General features: G+C 43.2%; 3 protein-coding genes across 4 annotated transcripts; all 3 read left to right on the top strand.

Annotated features, from left to right (window-relative positions):
- The first annotated feature begins 1,048 nt into the window (after positions 1-1,048).
- LOC127332290 (polypyrimidine tract-binding protein homolog 1) lies at positions 1,049-6,554 on the top strand. 2 transcript variants are annotated; one of them, XM_051358554.2, is made up of 10 exons: positions 1,049-1,350; positions 2,321-2,530; positions 3,294-3,356; positions 3,433-3,506; positions 3,614-3,709; positions 4,331-4,388; positions 4,500-4,604; positions 4,699-4,780; positions 5,603-5,668; positions 5,859-6,002. In XM_051358554.2, the coding sequence occupies exons 1-10, from the start codon at positions 1,162-1,164 to the stop codon at positions 5,867-5,869; spliced, it is 954 nt and encodes a 317-aa protein (XP_051214514.1). In that variant the 5' UTR covers positions 1,049-1,161; the 3' UTR covers positions 5,870-6,002. The 2 variants fall into 2 exon arrangements, with proteins under 2 accessions (XP_051214514.1, XP_051214513.1); XM_051358553.2 differs by having other exon boundaries at positions 1,052-1,350; positions 5,603-5,715; positions 5,859-6,554.
- A 1,881-nt stretch (positions 6,555-8,435) lies between these two features.
- On the top strand, positions 8,436-14,970 carry LOC127332291 (uncharacterized). The gene is made up of 12 exons (XM_051358555.2): positions 8,436-8,782; positions 9,254-9,470; positions 9,986-10,178; positions 10,272-10,346; positions 11,121-11,227; positions 11,730-11,847; positions 11,920-11,994; positions 12,424-12,570; positions 13,304-13,358; positions 13,578-13,700; positions 13,944-14,155; positions 14,594-14,970. The coding sequence occupies exons 2-12, from the start codon at positions 9,370-9,372 to the stop codon at positions 14,615-14,617; spliced, it is 1,230 nt and encodes a 409-aa protein (XP_051214515.1). The 5' UTR covers positions 8,436-8,782; positions 9,254-9,369; the 3' UTR covers positions 14,618-14,970.
- Positions 14,971-17,047: 2,077 nt separating this feature from the next.
- Positions 17,048-18,284, top strand: LOC127332292 (expansin-A10). Its single transcript, XM_051358556.2, has 3 exons — positions 17,048-17,204; positions 17,328-17,637; positions 17,759-18,284. The coding sequence occupies exons 1-3, from the start codon at positions 17,078-17,080 to the stop codon at positions 18,063-18,065; spliced, it is 744 nt and encodes a 247-aa protein (XP_051214516.1). The 5' UTR covers positions 17,048-17,077; the 3' UTR covers positions 18,066-18,284.
- The last annotated feature ends 77 nt before the right edge of the window (positions 18,285-18,361 follow it).

The raw sequence follows: 18,361 nt of genomic DNA, 5'->3' as shown, positions 1-18,361 counted from the left end.
GCATCTTGTCAATAGGTTAGTGCCGGAAAATGCATAAATATGACATAAAGTGTGTATAAAACATGTGACTATCATCATAAAAGTAGCATGGAACATAAGAAATTATAGATACGTTTGAGACGTATCAGTCGACCGCTCGGAGTAGAAAGGATGGAGCTCGTCGACGTCGCGCCGCTATTAATAATCATCAGCAATAGCACAAATAACCCCAGAAATAATTAAAATTATAAATAGGTACTCATACCACCTAGCGATGACTACAAATACTAGCATAGTCCCCGCTCTTCCATCACCAGAGCCGAGCAAAAGTTATCGTAGTAGAGGTTGTTGTAGTATACATACAAGAAGTTATCGTACTAACACTCTAAAGAGCCAACGCGCCGGAGTAATTACCATCACCAATAATGAGAACCGTATATCGAAAGAGATTGGCATGAAACCACACCAACGAAAACGAAGACCTATTGGATCCCGAGAGATCCACCAGGCACATGACTCCACACGCCCTCCACCAGCGCTAGACAGACCAACAAAGAGAGGATAGGGCAGAGAAGATTTTATTCCGACTTCTATAGTTGTCGCCTCACCATCCCAAAAAACAATGAAAAACAACGTAAATAAATAAAAAAAAGCAGAACTCCCCACTAGCAAAAGGCCACGGTCCACACCTCCAAGGCTCTAGGAGGCGGAGTGAAACATGCAAGGAGAACAAAACCCTAGATGGGTCTTGGCTGCCCCTCCTCGCATTTTTTACACTTGGCCTTCTTTTATATTAGTGGAGATGCACACATCTTTCTATAGCATAGCTAATTTCTCCGCAAGCACACCTATAGACATCACAACTTATGAATCTTGAACGTAAAAATCTATCCAACAACATAAACATTATTTGTAAACCGAGGTTTAGTAGAATTGTAAACGACATTTTTTTCTTATTTTCCGTGGTATATGCTCTGAGTACTACGGTCTACGGAGTATTTTCTAATTTTTCATCTTGTAAATACGTAAAAACTCAAGTCTAGCATATACGACGGCGTGGTACAGGTAGACCTTTTCCCTGAAGCACACGCGGTCCTCTTCTGCCCCGCTGCGAACGAAAAGCACAAGTCAGTCCCTACACGCAGACGGCGAACCCTAGCTTCGCCTCCTTCGCCCAGCGAGATGTCGTCATCCGGCGGCGGCGGGCAGCAGTTCCGGTACACGCAGACGCCGTCCAAGGTGCTGCACCTGCGGAACCTGCCGTGGGAGTGCACGGAGGAGGAGCTCGTCGAGCTCTGCAAGCCCTTCGGCCGCATCGTCAACACCAAGTCCGGCGTCGGCGCCAACCGCAACCAGGCTTTCGTCGAGTTCGTAAGGACCTCCTACCACTCCCCCTCACTCCAGCCCCACTTGCCTGCCCCCCGGTCGATCGATGCGATCCGGTGGGGAATTCCGGATTAACTCAGCTGCTGGTACCTGGATACTCCTTTTAGTTTATTATTCGGCACGATCGTCAAGTAGTTGCAGGTGAATCATCGGATCTAGCTAGCTTTAGCTGCGCAATAAGTGGGGATTTCTTAGCCTCGCGGATACGGATTTGATATCGCAGGGGGCCGCAAAACCTCCTGCATATCCTCGCATGGTAGATCTCACCTGGTTGGTTTGTCTGGCCTGCACTTCAAACGGCACCTTGTCTACCCTGGTGTTGGGCTGATCGATTCTTAACATATGAGATTGTATGGTAATGATCTGTTGAGTTTTACAGATCAGGCTCTTTGTAGTCACACGCGAATCCCACTTCTGCTTTGTTTCGGTCGGTTTACTGTGGGGCTGGTGAAGAGGAATTTTCTCTGGGATTCATATGGATTGATAGGCTGGGGACTGTGGAAAGGATTTTGATTTTGTGCTGACATTGCTGGATCGGTTTGGAGGTGGATGGTTGTATTTTATGATTCAAGTTAATATAGTGAATATGGATTTTCTTATTCAAGTTAATATAGTTAGAGAATGTTTTATTATATCAATAGTGTGAAGTGATCTTTAGTATACACCATCATATCACCAATCATGTGCAGCTGAGATCTCTCGTGGTCGCAAGATATCCTGGATGGCATACGTTTAATTCTGTTGTGTGAATTTTGGCTCTGTTAGTAAGTTGGGACTGCTGAGTGGATTGCACTTCTTTATGGCCTTAATGGTTTTTCAAGTAAGGCAGACATAATCTGGAAACATTCTACTGCTCGAATTAATGTGTATTTTTTTGCTTAATTCTTTACCACTGTTTTACTTGTTGAAATTGATAATACCAGGGTCACTTACGCAGAGCATTTGTTCTTTGCAGACCGATGTTAATCAAGCCATTTCAATGGTTTCTTATTTTGCATCATCTTCGGAACCAGCGCAAATTCGAGGAAAAACTGTGTACATTCAGTATTCAAATAGGCAAGAAATAGTTAACAACAAGAGCCCTGGAGAGACTGCTGGAAATGTGTTGCTTGTTACCATAGAGGGTGTTCAAGCTAATGATGTCACCATTGACGTGATCCACTTGGTGAGTTACAAATTTATTTATTTGCTCTGTCTTGATAAAAATACTTTGATGCTTGGGTTAATAACACAACAACAACTCGTTCTGTATTGATTGTCATTGGCTGAAGATATCCAAGGGAGTCTACCTGAACTGATCCTTGTAAATCAAAGATTTTACATAGATGTTCTCGTAGTAACGTATTCTGCATGAATCAGCAGGCCCATGTTAACACGGAGAAAATGTCGTTATCAACACCTGCAATTGGAGATATACCATGTTTGTTTTGCTGCCTCTGTCTTCTAACTGTTGCATTTGAATTATGACATCTTGAGGATGCCACTCTCTAATTATCCTTCATCATCACGCTTATCTCCGGTGTAGGTCACCTCCCTGTTTATCCAAGTTATTGATGAAAGGTTAAATTCCCAACCTTTTTTAGAGATTAGTATATCTTTGGAGCTTCTTTCAGATCATTTTGTTAGGGGTTATTTCCAGCCAGCTGTAAATAGTACAGTTTAATCTCATTCATTGGCTGCTGCGTGCATTTTTCTAAGACCTTCCCCCTTGTATGGTAGAAAACGGATGAGCTTCAAGAGTTAATTACCTTTATTTCGAGTTCTGGCTCATGCATCCTTCATCATTCATCATGGGAAATTGAACATTTAATAATTGAGTGTATCCTGTAATTGTTAGTACGGCCTTTTGTTTACGGTAGATTGGCAACCTACTACTATTTTTCTTCTTTTACTAATATATATGACCCTTTTCTCGTATTGTATTTCAGGTTTTCTCTGCTTTTGGTTTTGTTCACAAAATAGCCACTTTTGAGAAGGCTGCAGGTTTTCAGGTAAGTTCATGTTTCATTTTTCTCAAGTACTTGATCATTACAAAATACAAGGCCCTGATCTTAAATTTTCCAACAGGCACTAATCCAGTATACTGATTCGCCCACTGCTTCAGCCGCAAGAGAAGCCTTGGATGGAAGAAGTATCCCAAGGTGATATCTATTAATCTTAGTTTGTATAATGCTTTGCTAAATTCTGTTTATATACTGGCTTGTACCTCTTATAAACTGAATTTATATGAAACTTCCATGCAACGTAGGTACTTGCTTCCGGATCATGTAGTATCTTGCCACTTGCGGATATCTTTTTCTGCACATAAAGATTTGAATATTAAGTTCCAATCACACCGCAGCAGGTATAGTTTTTAGTTCAATTTCCATCTGTTGATTGATTATTTCTATTTCCGATAAAGGATTTATATCTTTATTCCCTCTCAAGTGATCATTCACTGGTTGTTGGTGTTGCTAAATGAGTAGATTTCTAATGTCAATGAGACAATGACTTGTCATCACTTTTTGGAGCAGACTAATTGGGAAAATCAGAAGGGATAAAAAAAAATGCATCGGTGGATAGGATCTCTTTTATTTTTAAGAGAACAATAATACTACCTGCAAGTATGTTAGGACAATCAAGATCATATGTCAGGGGCCCTTAAGAAATCGCAAGACCTTAGGTTTATTTTCTTATGGAAAAATAGTCATACAACATTTGGTGAGATTCTCATTCCATGGATATTTGGATTGGGTGGGTTACAACATAATAACACTTCCCTTCCAAGTTTATGACCTTTGAGGTTAGTTGTTTGGAACATAAGTTGGTTGGTTCCGTGGTTTAACCTATTGTACGGCGATGTAGCAATAAGTCTGAACTTGTTACTGGATTCATCCTTTTTCATTTCTTCCTCCTTATCTTGTTAGGAGTTCCTTTTCCTGTTAATCTAATTGCTTTATATGACATCTTGTTCAAAACATTGCAGAGATTATACCAACCCCTACCTCCCAGTTAACTCCTCTGCCATCGATAGTACATTGCAGGTAATCCTTCTACACATTATCACAAACATTCTAATGAGTTAATATTGTATGTTTTGCATTTTATGTGACCCTTCTATTTTTCACGGATTTCCCTTTGATATGCTTTGGCAGCCTGCTGTTGGTCCCGATGGGAGGAGGGTGGAGGCTGAAGGCAATGTTCTTCTTGCGTCAATTGAGAATATGCAATATGCGGTTTCAGTGGATGTTCTCCATACTGTAAGTAAAATTGGGGAAACACTTACTGAAATATGCCTTAAGATCTTGGTTGAGCGTGCTTATATTGTGCTGATTATGATTAATTTAATTTCAGGTGTTCTCTGCATTTGGCGTAGTCCAGAAAATTGCTATTTTCGAGAAGAATGGTGGAACACAAGCTTTGATTCAGTACCCTGGTATGCACCAAGTAGACCATCTTGGGTGCCATAGTACTGTGTCATTTTTTGTGCTTAGCTACTGTTTTCATTTTGTTGTCATGTGAACTGGCAGAGGGTAGCACTATCTTCCTTTCTCCAATATTCTAGTTTCCTCTAAAAGTCTAAATATCATACAACCCTGTGTCCTTTGCTGAAGTAGTCATGTTTATGCATTCAGTGAAGGCCAAGTCCCCAATTTTGAACGATTTAAGTCAAAGCGCAAGAAAGCTTCACTGTACTGCAGAGTTTATCTTCTCTTTCATAAGGCTGTTTGTTTTGTTGCTTAGTCTTTCTTTAGCCTTTTGGTGCGTTGATTGTTATTCAGTAATTTGATTTCTGTTTGAAAAAAGCAAAAGCTTTGCATTTCTTTGTATTGATAGATAGAAGTTGTTTACAAGCCCAAGACTAGGCTGACACCTGCCACTCAAGACCAGTAATATGATTTCTGATTAGCACAAGTTGATGTATATTGGTGGTGGCCCCACACCTAATATTTTTTGTCATTCTCCATCGTTGTGGCAGAACATAGCTCATTTTCCCCTTGCAGTAACAAATATGCCAATTCTTCTGACTGAATTGTGAAGGGGCAACCATTAGACCAAGTTATGTGAATTAAACAAAGCAGACACACTTTTCCTGTACTGTAGCCTCAAATCAGAGGCTTTTGCATTTGTAGTCCTTTTACCTGAAACATCTTATCTTATCATGCTAGCATTCATTTTCTTTGTTGGCCGCATGCCCACACATGTGAGTTGATTTTGGTTATTCATTACCTTATTCTTTCATCACATTTCCACTCAGATGTAAGTACGGCCACAGTTGCGAAGGAAGCATTAGAGGGGCATTGCATCTACGACGGTGGCTACTGTAAGATTCACCTGTCATACTCTCGTCATACTGATCTCAATGTAAAGGTATAATGGGTTCATTTTGTTTAGTGTGTTTTGGGCATGAAAACCATTTCGAGGATGTGATTTACTGCCTCTGTAGAACCCATCATTTCAAACTCCCTTGATTTGCCTTGCCATGAAAACTGTATCTCTCTTTGTTAATTCAGGCTCACAGTGACAAGAGCAGGGATTACACAATCCCAGAAGGAGCACAGCAAGCAGCACCACAGTCAGCCGGTCTACCACCTACATCAGCTGGGTGGCAAGGTAATCCTCAAGCAGGTGGACCATACGGACCACCTGGTGTCCCTGCTCAAAACCACAACACCAACGGACAAATGCCAAATTGGAATCCAGGCAACTCAGGGTACCCACCAGCTCCTGGGAATTCAGGGTACCCACCAGCTCCTGGGAACTCAGGGTACCCACCAGCTCCAGGCCAGTATCCTGGCCAGATGTACTCCGCCCCGCCACAGTATGCGCCATCAGGGGGCTTCTCAGCCCCTCCTCCGCCACCACCTCATGAGATGCACTCTTCACAGCAGCGTGAGATGCATCCTTCACAGCAGATGCCACCTGCGCATCATGGAAATCAGCAAGGACCGGCAGGTGCCCCTGGAACTGGCCAACCTCCGTATTACCACAATTAAGTTAAATGTGTTTTCATGACTGTACCTTGGCCATTTCTGATTCAGTTATGGCGCTATGTAATTCTGCAGTACCGCCATCTGGGTAATGCTTTTAACCCCTTCTGTCCTTCCATGAAATATTTTTGTCAATGTATTCTCACTCTTTGCATTTCGTTGGTACCACAAATTGGAGAGCTGCTCTGTTAAAATGCAAAAAAAGGTCTTTATTTGTTACCGTTGTCAACTTACTCTTGAATTACTATTTTATTATATGCTATGCAAACTATTTGCACAAATCAAGTTAGGATAGAAAGTAGGTATCTGGACCAACCACAGCTTTTGTTCAACATTTTATCTGGCAAACGATTTACTTCAGGATAATTGATCATAACACTGTACAAAAGCAAGCAGAATAATAAAAAGATCCCAGTTTTTGCCTTGGCTGCAAAAAAAGAGAGAAGATCATAGCCAAGTAAATGTATACTGAACCAATGAAAAAACTGATCAACTAACGTTACTTATGGTGACATATCTTGAATGGGCTGTATTTGTCAGGGCCAGCGTGAGCAGGGTTATGTATTTCCGAAGTACGTGTACGGGGTTGAAATCGAGGCACAAGTGACTGCTCTTGGGGCACTGTTTTCATCTTTGTGGTGTCATCGCCTCTATTCCTTGTGTTCTAGTTGTCTGGTTGAAACCCCCTTGGTTCTAGCTGCATTTATCTTGGAGGTTTGACCCTTTGATGCGCGAGTCGGTGGCAGACGCCTTGGCTGTACGCAGGTGTTCTTATGTGTTTGGGCATCATGCAAGCAGGACAACCTTGTGTGGAATGGGCAGTGGGGGGAAGGCACCCGACGTGAATTGGCTGCTGGAGAGGTGAAGCGTTCGTTTACGCCGGGTTGTTGGAGATGGCCTTATTTGTGGATCCAGACTCTTTCTTCATGTGGTGAGACACCTTGTGCGCTCGCGGGGACGATATTTGTCATGGAAGTGCACAAGAAGCTACGGTCACAGATGTGTGCTTAGCAGAACCGTGAGACAAAATCTATGTCTAACTGCAGGAGCAAAATTGTAAGAGCATCTCAACTCGTCCTCGCTAAAGGGCTAAAAAATAAAATGGAGGCGTTGGTGACAAAAAAAAAAAAAAACGCGCGTAGCCCAAATGAAAAATTCATTCGGTGCCCACGATGAAAACCTAACCTATACGGTGTTGCCGGAGACACTAGCATAGATGCAAATGATAGTTTATTACCTCTCCTCACGTGATAGACCTACCTTGAGCCTCACATGCAGGAATCTTTCCGAAGCGGTGGCATCAAGTTTTAGTCGGCAACTCTCCAAATAGCCCCTAAAGGCCATTACACAAATATGAAGACAATTATACATAGATGTAGTACCCATGGCATATCAAAAGAGTGGCGTACCACAGCTACTTGGCGGTGACATATGGACGTACGGTGCGCCACACCTATCTGCTCTAGTCGTGGCTTTCTAGAAAAGTGCTCCGCCACGTCTATTCTCTCACCTGGCTAATGTAGTAGTACACCATGGGTATTGTAGGTACCCGTGGCACACAAATACAAGTGCACCAAAATTTAGAATTTAAAATTTAGGGTCATGGTGCATGGGGCTACTACACCATTAAACTTTGCTGCTCGCACGTGCTCATCTGGAATGGATCCGTAGTACTACCTCTGTTCGCCTTTAATTGACGCAGCCATCAGCTAATTACATACCTGTTTGCATGCCACTCCGCGTCAATTAAAGACGAACGGAGGGAGTAGTACACTCTTGTTCTTCTCATGGTCGTTGGCACCCACACAAAATGTGGAGTGCAGCCCTTGAAATTGAGGGAAATGGAATTATGGAAGCCTGGAAGGGGTCAATGACCGGGAGAGAGGGGAGAAGGAAGCCATCACAGTCGATTCCCGATCGCACATACGCACTCAACCCATCCGCCGACCGCCGCCCCGCCGGAGAAGGATTGGAATCGATGACTTGGAGAGAACTAATCACGATTACGATTAGACTGCCACGGCCCACCAAACTTCTCACCCCACACGTCATCGTCCGCGTGGACAGCTTGAACCCTCCAACCGGTGCCACGTCATCGGAACCGGGGATATAGGTCGTGGGGAGAAATAGGAATCCTCCCGTCGCCTGCGACTAGCTGCTCGCCGCCACATCTCCACCGCCGGCGCCGCCTCGATCGCCGTCCCGCCCGGGCGCTCCCGATCTCCCGCCTCCAGAGTCCGGCTCCCCAGTCCCCGTCCCTCTCCCTGCCCCTGCCCCCTAACCGGCTAACCCTAGCCGAGAGCAGGCGAGGCGCCGCGCCGCGGGCGTCCCGGCTCCAGCAGACAGCAACAGGCCAGCCGCCAGCAGCAGGGCTAGCGGCATCACATCATCCAGCAGCCGCTCCGATCCTCCAACCGCAGCAGTCAACTGTCAGCTCAGACAGCCCGGTAGTAGTCCAATCCCCATTTCTCCAAACTTTGCAACCTGTTCACAACTGATTTGTTAGTTAGGGTTGATGTCCAATGGTTTGTGTTCAAATACTCAAATGTACTACTGTATGATTGATCGTCACTGGATTGAACATTTTGGGTGGTAGATTAAACATTTTCTGCAATGAGTTTATTGAGAAGTAAGATGGGTGACAGTCTAATACAGTAGTAGATGATTGCCTAATTACATGCGTTGAGCGAGGCACTTTCTCCAAAGTGGATGGGGATAGTATAATTGAGGCTTTCATTCCCATGACAAGGCGTAAGCCTGTCATATAATCTTCTTTGATCTTTTGAAGGCATAGAGGCCTCTTTTTGTACTTAATTGTAAATGCTAATACAGTATGTTCATGAGACCATGGTGCTATTTGTGAATCCTACACCAGTAAGTTGGCATGTCTTAATTGTGTTACAATTATTTTTATGAAGACGGACCATCCTGCTTCAAAATCCTAGATCCGCCACTGGCTGTGCACTGCGGTACGCCACACTTGGTTCCTACACGCGTCCCCTCTTGATCCCCTTCCCAGTAGCTGTGCCACGCGATGGCGGCGGCGCCTTCCACCTCCTCACCCTCCGGGGAGATCCCCATCGAGAGATCGCCTACTGTCTTCAGCAGCGGCGACGGCCATGCATCGCCCTCAAGGTATGTGCCATCCCATTTGGCTTTCTGTTCTCCCCTCTTCGATGCAGTGGAATCTTTAACCTGTCTCTTGATTGTTCCCACACTGAGCTAAGCTTACAATCAACTGTGCCGCACGAGTAACTCGGTTTTAGCCTGGGTTGTATGGCCAAGATCGTCATGCAAAATTTCTGTCCTCGGTTTATGGCTTTAGAAGGCACAGTTTGACCATAGAAGCAGAATTCTGATTGGCACAACTGCCCAGAAAGAGGCAAAAGTTGACTAGTTAAGGGTTAAGATTTCGAATTTGACCTCAGCATAGCTATGTTCATTGTTGCATGTACTTCAGTCGCCTTGTCCAATATGGTTGCGTTGCACACTGGCTGCTATGCAATGCAAATACATACCCAGTTTTCCCTGGCATCATTTTGGTTATTTATATGTCTATAACGGGGATCACACTTGTGAGTTTTGCTGAATGTTTGTATATGGTTTGGACACTATCCAATCTGCTATCTTGTACATGTTTCTGCTTTCAGGGCTGAATTGCTCAGCATGGTGAAGAAACATTCACATTTGATTGGTTGGACTGTCGTTGAGGCTGAAGATGATCCATCAGATGTCGAGATGGATGATGAATTCTGGCATGAAATGCTTGATCTTTTCTTTGTGCGTGGTAGGGTGTCAAAGAGCAGGGAAGAGGATGACCTCGTCTTCTTTGTCAATAGCATGGTACCTTTTAGTCCTGCTGATGTATTCCTTATGTAGCCTGCTACTCTGTGCAATATACATCTCACCATTTGATGGTACTGTGTGTTATTGCAGAAAATGCATGGCTATGGGTTCAATGATAAAATGGAAGATCCACCTCCTTTTTTCGTCCGGAGATGGGCCCCTGCGGTAAATAAAGCTAGACTAAAATCAGTTCACTTCAAATTGGCTATTGCATGAGGCTTTCGTGGAATTAGATTAAAGGAAAATAGAAATTACGTATTCTATCTTCACTTTTTTGTATTTATATGTCATGTGTTGTTGAGTGAATTCAGTTGCAATTGTAACAAAGTGTGCTCTGTATCCAGTTGTGAATTTTTTGCACTGAATATTGTCACAACTTCTTTTATCTGCAATATTTTTTCTTCTTTATTTTACTTAGCTAATGCAGTGTTTTTAGTTGTTTTCTTGCACTGAACAATCAATTCTTTTGCTAAATTTATGAACATGTACTATTATCCACTTAAGGTAATTGTTTTTGCTCCTATAGTTCAAAGATATGTTTTCAATGCAAGCAAACCTACTGTTTGATTAACCCTCTGTATCTAGGAAGCTTATTCTAACTTTTGCTCTTAACTTCTGAAGGAGCTCTTTTTGGGTACATCCTCCTCAATTTTTATATGTATAACTTTAATGAGCATGCAATACTGCAAATTTATATTTTTGAGTTGCATGATGACAATGTCAGAACCCTTAACATTATAATTTTGTATGCACAAACATGGTGCAAATTTCTTGTTTGTGAGGTGTAGTTTGCAAGACACGTGACAATGTGCAAATCCTTATCACTTGTTTAATGCCTTACTTGGTTCACATAGTGTTAGTTGGAGAATATGTGTGAAGAAGAATAATTTTCTGTTGAGTCACTGAGCTAATTCTGCTCCTTTTGTTTGCAATTACCAGCTTGAAAAGCTCATCAATGTTAATTCATCTGAGCTTGATTGGGAACGTTCGTTCTATCTGAATTTAGTCGCTCACACGTCATATACTGTCACAGTTGCAATATGCAGGTACGTTTCTGGCAGTTATGCTAAGATTTTGCAATCTTTTGTATACTCTGAACAATTGACTGTAATTATGCATAACAAAAACCAAAAACCTTTTCTCGTGATCTGATGAAGTAAACCCTCCACGATACTAAAATGACACTTTTGATCTGTTGGCCATAGCCAGCTAAAAACTTTCATCATTTCTCATCCTTTGTCAAAATGTGATGCGTAATGATTTTCATGTCATCTAAGTTCCATGTGAAACGCTATTCCCCTTTTCAGCTATAATGTTTAGAAATATTTCTAGGTTAGTGGTACATTCACAATTTGTTCATTACCTGACTAAACAATTTACGGCCACATATTTATCTTTCAGTATGAGTTTGGGCTGGAATATAAAGGGGCTCACAAATCTTAAGAGTGCTAGTAGTATCCATTGTCATGCAAAACAAAACAATTTTTACATGCCTCAGTAATATTGGCATATATGTGCTTCTTATAATGATATAATCTACTTCCACAGAATTGGGGATCTTCGCAATCGTGCAGAGAAAAGCAAGCGGGTGCCTCCAGTTTACAAGGTTTCGAAAACTGTATATGCATCTCCTAGCCGCGTAAATTTCCGTCTTGATCGAAGGAAGGTAAATTCTTTTGGCATCATCTTTTTAGATAGAAGCCTTTAATATAAATAATCTGACATATCTCTTCAACAGGCTGTAGAAACAGTACCTGCATATCCTAACATTTGTTTCTCAGTTGATGACTTTGATGATCCTTTTGATGCGGTGGTGAGTTCTAGCTTAGCTTACAGAATACTTTTGCAAATGTTGTAGCTGTTGGAAATATGCAACTTGTATTTCTAGGCCAAGGGCCAGTATATATTCACTTACAAGTGTGGTAAACATGCATAAAGCCCTTTATACAACGGTGGAAATTCACAGCAAAATACGATAAGTATAAAATACTAACTATAGATGCCTACGGTTGTTAATATATATCAAAGATTGTTGTATAAATGCTATCATTGTATTTTTCTGTGAAATACTTATATTTCACATGTACTTATACTAATTTTACAAACATAGTATTAATGAAATTCATAGCCAAAGCTGTGTGTTGTTGACCAGAAAAAGTCAACTGTGTCTTATATTTTGGGATGACGGGAGTACTTTCTATGTTGACCCTAAAGAGTAAAGTGATCTTCTAAATTTGTGCAGGTTTTGTCAGACCCTGAGCACTGCTATTGTGTGATTCTCAATGCGCATGATGGGGCAGCGTTTCCTGAAGAAACTGAATCAAACAATGCCAGTTCAAATATGCAATCCGGGGCCAACTCTGGGAGCAGTGCCGAGAACCCACCAAAGGTTCGTCGTCTTTCTATATCAAGGTTGCTTTGTAACAGTTTTAGGTTCACTGCATAAGATATTATTTCTGTATGAACTATACCCCCCCCCCCCCCCCCCCCATAGTTTATCCATCCATTGAACTATTCAAGCTTTGTCTCTGCTTTGTTGCACGAACCAGCTCCTCAGCCTGCCAAATCCCAATCCCCGCCCCCTTCTCTCTTTTCTCCTCTGCTTTCCATCTGTTCTGTTGTAACCTGCAGCTTCTGTCGCAACCCTGCTCACAGTAAGGCCAAGGGCCGCTTATAAGCACTACAAACATCTATCACTCCGTCCGCAGCCCGCACCATCTTCTCTTTGTTGTTCTGTTAATTTATATTTGAACTACTCTCTGTCTCTGCATGCCCGTATTACTTGTGATTGTCACCTAGTTATACTTCAGAAGCTATATGCTTCTGGCAAACACATGCAGTATTTGCCTCACACCTTAAACTTTGGTTCACCCCTTGTAAATATTTTATAAATATGAAAATGATGCAGTAGGGAGTTTTCCCTACTGCTTTTCCGTCAATTTTTTTTTACCTCACACCTGCCTCTTTAGGAAGAAATCCATATTACTCCGTGGTGTGCTTCTCTAAAATCCAGTTTAGACTTTAAATTCAAACCGAAGTATTTCATACCTCATCCTTCTAAAAGGCAATCCTGGATTTTGTGCTGATTTGGCTACATGGATTTACTATGATTTCGACTGCAGAGAACTCTCTTCTCGGGCTTTGTCAGCTACCAAAACGTTCGTGAAGCTTATGATGGTTAGTCTTTCACCCTATTACTCTATTTACTGTGAACTATTGCACTGATAGAAGTAGTATCAATCAAATAGTTTCTTGCTCTGCAACTAAGCATGAGTTTGGTGTTAAGTAATACCATTTCTAACGTGGTCAACACTTTACTCAACCTAGATAGGTGATGTCCTGTTTAAATTTGCAGTAGATATAATTTTCTAACATATGCTTCTCCTGTTGGTTTAGCTGGCAGATCCAAGTTCGGGAGCTTCCTCTCACTTGGTCAAGACAGTACTAAACTTGATAAACTTTTCATGAGGGGCCCTGAAGGACGCGGGGAAGTTGAAGTTGCTGTTTCTGGGATTGCAGGTCTTCTATGCTCTGTTTATTCCCTGCAAACTATACAACTCTATCGTCCAATGTTTCATTTTGAACAACAACAAACTTTATAGGATTCAAAAAGTGGTAACAAAGATACTTGATGACCTACTGACTATTTAGTTTCCACTCCTCCACAACCCTCAAATACGCCTGTGCACTTTTGTTTCACTCTTGCTCTACTGCACGTTGTCGACTTGTCAAACTGAAACTGTTATTCTTTTTCTAAACTAGATCAGAGCCTTGAGGGATCAAAGAAAGATCCTGGAGATAACTTCCGGGTTCTTGTTCATAGGGCGGCTTCTGCTGCGTCGAAATTAGCAAAGCATGCCTTTGAGGCTGTATCTGCAAACAAACGATTGGATGATGAGCTTCTTCCTCTGAAGTGTTGTTTGATGTCAGTATCTCTTCCTTGGGACTACATTGCCCACGACCTGCTGCACAAGGTGAGATCTTCATAATTAATGTCCAAATTGTATTGATATTCAAACTTGTTGCAAATTAGTCCCCCTTTTGTAGCTTATTTTCCTCATACTAGTCATGTATTTTATATTACTGAGTCGATTATTGGTTATCTGACAAAAAGGGTTCAGTCACTATTTTTCATGTGATTAACATTATATAAAAAAATGCCCGCGTATACTGTAAAAATTATCAGTTTATATTAGAGCTTAATGGATGTTTCGGTGGACAGGCTTCACACTATTACATCTGAATATGATTGCTTACAAGTTACGACTTTCAGACATAAATTGTATCATCGTGTGATTGAAATATAAGTGTATTAGGTTCTGCTCATATTGGGTGTAATTTACCAGCATAATTGTTCAGGCCTAGTTAATTCAGCTGACGATGAAGTCTTGACATATTCTGCCATGCACCAGGAAACGCCACCATTGGATTTCTGAAGCTGTAACTCCACCGCAAGGTAAAGGGGTGGTTCGTAAAGATTGTGCAGAATATGTGTGCCTGAACATGTTGTAGACTCTGATTGCACATGTGAAAGGATGGAGCTACACAAGAAACTGGGATATTATGTACATGTACTTCATTAGACCAAACTTATATAGTTCGATCTTGTCTCTGTGCAGACTTGATAACTAGAGCATGTAAATAGTGAATGGTTTTCTCCTCCTGAGAAAAAAAAGATACCAGTGTAATCTTTCATAGTTCTTCTATGTCGCGTTTGACACAAATTTACCGTTTTCATCAAGGAACAGTCGTTGCCTTGTCAATCAACAGCATTGGCTTTGATTTTACATTTCAGTCTGCTAAGCCTAATTACGGAGAAGTGGCAATGTTCTTGCGTCAGTTGAGAATATGCAATATGTGGTTTCAGTGAATGTTCTCTATGCTGCAAGTAAAACTGGGAAAATACTTGCTCAAATAGGGGTGAGTCGACATTCACATGCCTCGTGAAGTTGACAAGAAGAGCCTAAAGAGTAAGATCGCACTTGGATTTGGTGGATAGAATCCTGTGACACCATCAACCATACGGATCAACCATTTGGATGGCGATATCCTATCTACCACCAAACATAGCTCAAGTCAAACACATGTGGTATTTTAATTTCCTGAATGTAATACACTTGGTCTTCTCCTCTGATAAAATTACCTGGGGTGCAATCACTGGAGGTAGAAGAAAGTCTGCAGGCAAATAAATCGTACTTTGCAGCTTTTGGAAATGTATGAGCGAGGCAAGAGTTAGTTTCCTAGGACCGTTACACTGCTAGGCGCCTGTCTTGTTCTGATTATTGATCTTATAATGTACTGAAAGTCAGCTACAACAGTTTTTCGGTACACGGTGTACCAATTATTCAGTTACCAGAGGATAACAACAGCAAATCCCAGTGCACACTTGTAAGATCTGGTGCGCTGGGAGCCTGTGATTGTGATCGTACGTGTGTGCCCTCTATTTGATGCCAACAAGACAGGATCTGAATACAGTGACACGCCCATCACTCAGTCGATCCATGGTCTACGTTTCCCTGTTCCTGAAAACAATGCCTGCAGATCTTGGTTCCATCCAACAATTTGTTAGTTAAGAGCTGGTACAATTTACAACATTTATCTGGAGCCGGAGCATACTAGTAGTACCTGAGGACGCACAAGAAGTAGCTGGCTCAAGTGGTTGTGAACTGTGGTGGATCACGGCTTTGTTTTGCCTTGCATGCACATTTAGTGAACCCGCGTGCAGCTTCTGCGATCTTGTTGGAGTGTGGAGAGACTTGGCATCATGGGATGTGTCACGGTGCTGGCCCTATGTACCTGCACGCAGCATTCAACGTCTGCAACCGACGGACGAGATATTAACTGCAGGCCTCCATTGATAGACATATTTGGATACCATCTAATATATTTTGGCAAATGGTTAGAAACAGTTAGGAGTACTACAATATGACAGATAGAAACAAAATGTACCAAGGAGGCAAGGATAGAGAGACATGGATTTTACACAGGAAGGTGTTGGCACGTGTGCCAAAAATCTTGCATTGTCATTGTCGAAATCGCCTTAAGTGAGGAGCTATGCACTTAAGTTTAGCGGTATTAGAATTTAGAAGTGGGGATCCAGTATGTATTGTAACCAAACAGTTATAAAATTATAATGTGATTAGTATACCATTGCAGAAAACAGATGCAGAGACGATATTCGTTAACGAGGTTCAACGATCAACGCATATATTTCTAGGGAATTCTGTACGGGAGCTGCACCACGTGTAGTAAATCGACGACAGAGTCTAAGAGGGTTTCTCTAGATTTCTCAAACCGTAAACAAGCATTGTGCATGTATCTGAAAATACATTGAACCGCTTTGCCATGCTCGTATCATAATTCATAAACCCGAGCCCCCACTATAATTCAGATCATGTGTAGATCAGCATAAACAAGTCACGTGAGCTCCATATGTCCAGTGACAAATGCAGCCCACAAACCAGTTGGTAAGGCTAGTTTTGTTAGGGGAAAACTAGATGCCCCAATCGTCGACTTACCTTCTCTAGCTTTGTAACTTCAGATCCTGTCCTGGGAGAAAAGACCTAGAGTTACCAAGATAGTGTATCACCAGTTCACCATGAAATGAACGGAAAATGGGACCATGCACGTGCAGTTGGACGGTAGCTTTGGTCCCTCGCAAATGCATAACGCTGTTGTCAGGTCTACTACCTGACCTGTGCATGTATATGAAAGAATCATGAGTATCAGCAGTAAAAAAAATCCCTAAAAAGGCGCAACAGAATGGAGTACAATAGAGTGTCGACTGAACTGAACAGCAATTGAAATTCACACGGTCCCGGCCATCTATTTATACCACCCCCACACTGCCATGAACACTTGGATCAGTTGATTTGCACGTTGTCCGCACGGACAGAATGGCTTTCCTAGCGCTCCTGTTGCTGCTCTCGCTGTCCTCTTCGGCCGCCCACGGCTATGGCCCCGGCCGCTGGATCAACGCCCACGCCACCTTCTACGGCGGCGGCGACGCCTCCGGCACCATGGGTAACTAATTAGTAGCTTCGACAAGCACTCATCCATTTGTGCGCCTTTCTTTGTTGATCGGCTGAGTGCTGCCTGCAATGTACGTGTACGTGTACGTGCGTGTTGATGGTGAAATATATGCAGGCGGTGCGTGCGGGTACGGTAACCTGTACAGCCAGGGGTACGGCACCGACACGACGGCGCTGAGCACGGCGTTGTTCGGCAGCGGGCTGAGCTGCGGCGCGTGTTTCCAGCTGCGGTGCGCGGGGACGTCGTCGTGCCTGCCGGGATCCATCCTGGTGACGGCCACCAACCTCTGCCCGCCCAACTACGCGCTCCCCAACGACAACGGCGGCTGGTGCAACCCGCCGCTCCAACACTTCGACCTCTCGCAGCCGGCGTTCCTCCGCATCGCCAGGTACCAAGCCGGCATCGTCCCCGTCGCCTACCGCCGGTGAGCTAACTACTTCTGCAACAATTAACTCTCTCGATCGCTCAAACTTTGCATGCTCTTCTTAATTTTGTTACTTCACACACACATTAGCTAAGACTTTGTACAACATATATATATGCAGGGTGTCGTGCAGGCGGAGAGGCGGCATCCGGTTCACCATCAACGGCCACTCCTACTTCAACCTCGTGCTGGTGAGCAACGTGGGCGGCGCCGGCGACGTGCACGCGGTGGCCGTGAAAGGCGCCCGGACGCGGTGGCAGCCCATGTCCCGGAACTGGGGCCAGAACTGGCAGAGCGCCGCGCTCCTCGACGGCCAGGCGCTGTCCTTTACGGTCACGGCCAGCGACCGCCGCTCTGTCGTGTCGCGCAACGTCGCGCCGGCCGGCTGGGGCTTCGGACAGACCTTCACCGGCGGCCAGTTCCGTTGAGATCGTTCGAGTAAGAATCAAGACCAGATCGCACCAGATACTGGTGTATCGAGTGTAATAATGCCGAGTTTGCTAGTATATAGTATCCGTGTGTTGATGATGAACGGCGCATATTCTACATGTATAATCGCGTCAGTACAACGTGTTTGGAATGCTGTATCATAGGAAGCACTACAAATTGCACAATAACACTGCAAATTTCTCTTATTTTTCCCGTTCTGTTTTGCGTCCATGTCCAAAAGCCCAAAGGCAAAAGGGTCAGGTGCTCGTGCACTTAGGAAAAAGTCCAAAACAAA

Source organism: Lolium perenne, chromosome 4, assembly GCF_019359855.2.
Source record: "Lolium perenne isolate Kyuss_39 chromosome 4, Kyuss_2.0, whole genome shotgun sequence".
Taxonomy (NCBI): domain Eukaryota; kingdom Viridiplantae; phylum Streptophyta; class Magnoliopsida; order Poales; family Poaceae; genus Lolium; species Lolium perenne.
Note: the sequence above shows the minus strand (reverse complement) of the source record. Positions and strands in the feature narration are given on the sequence as shown.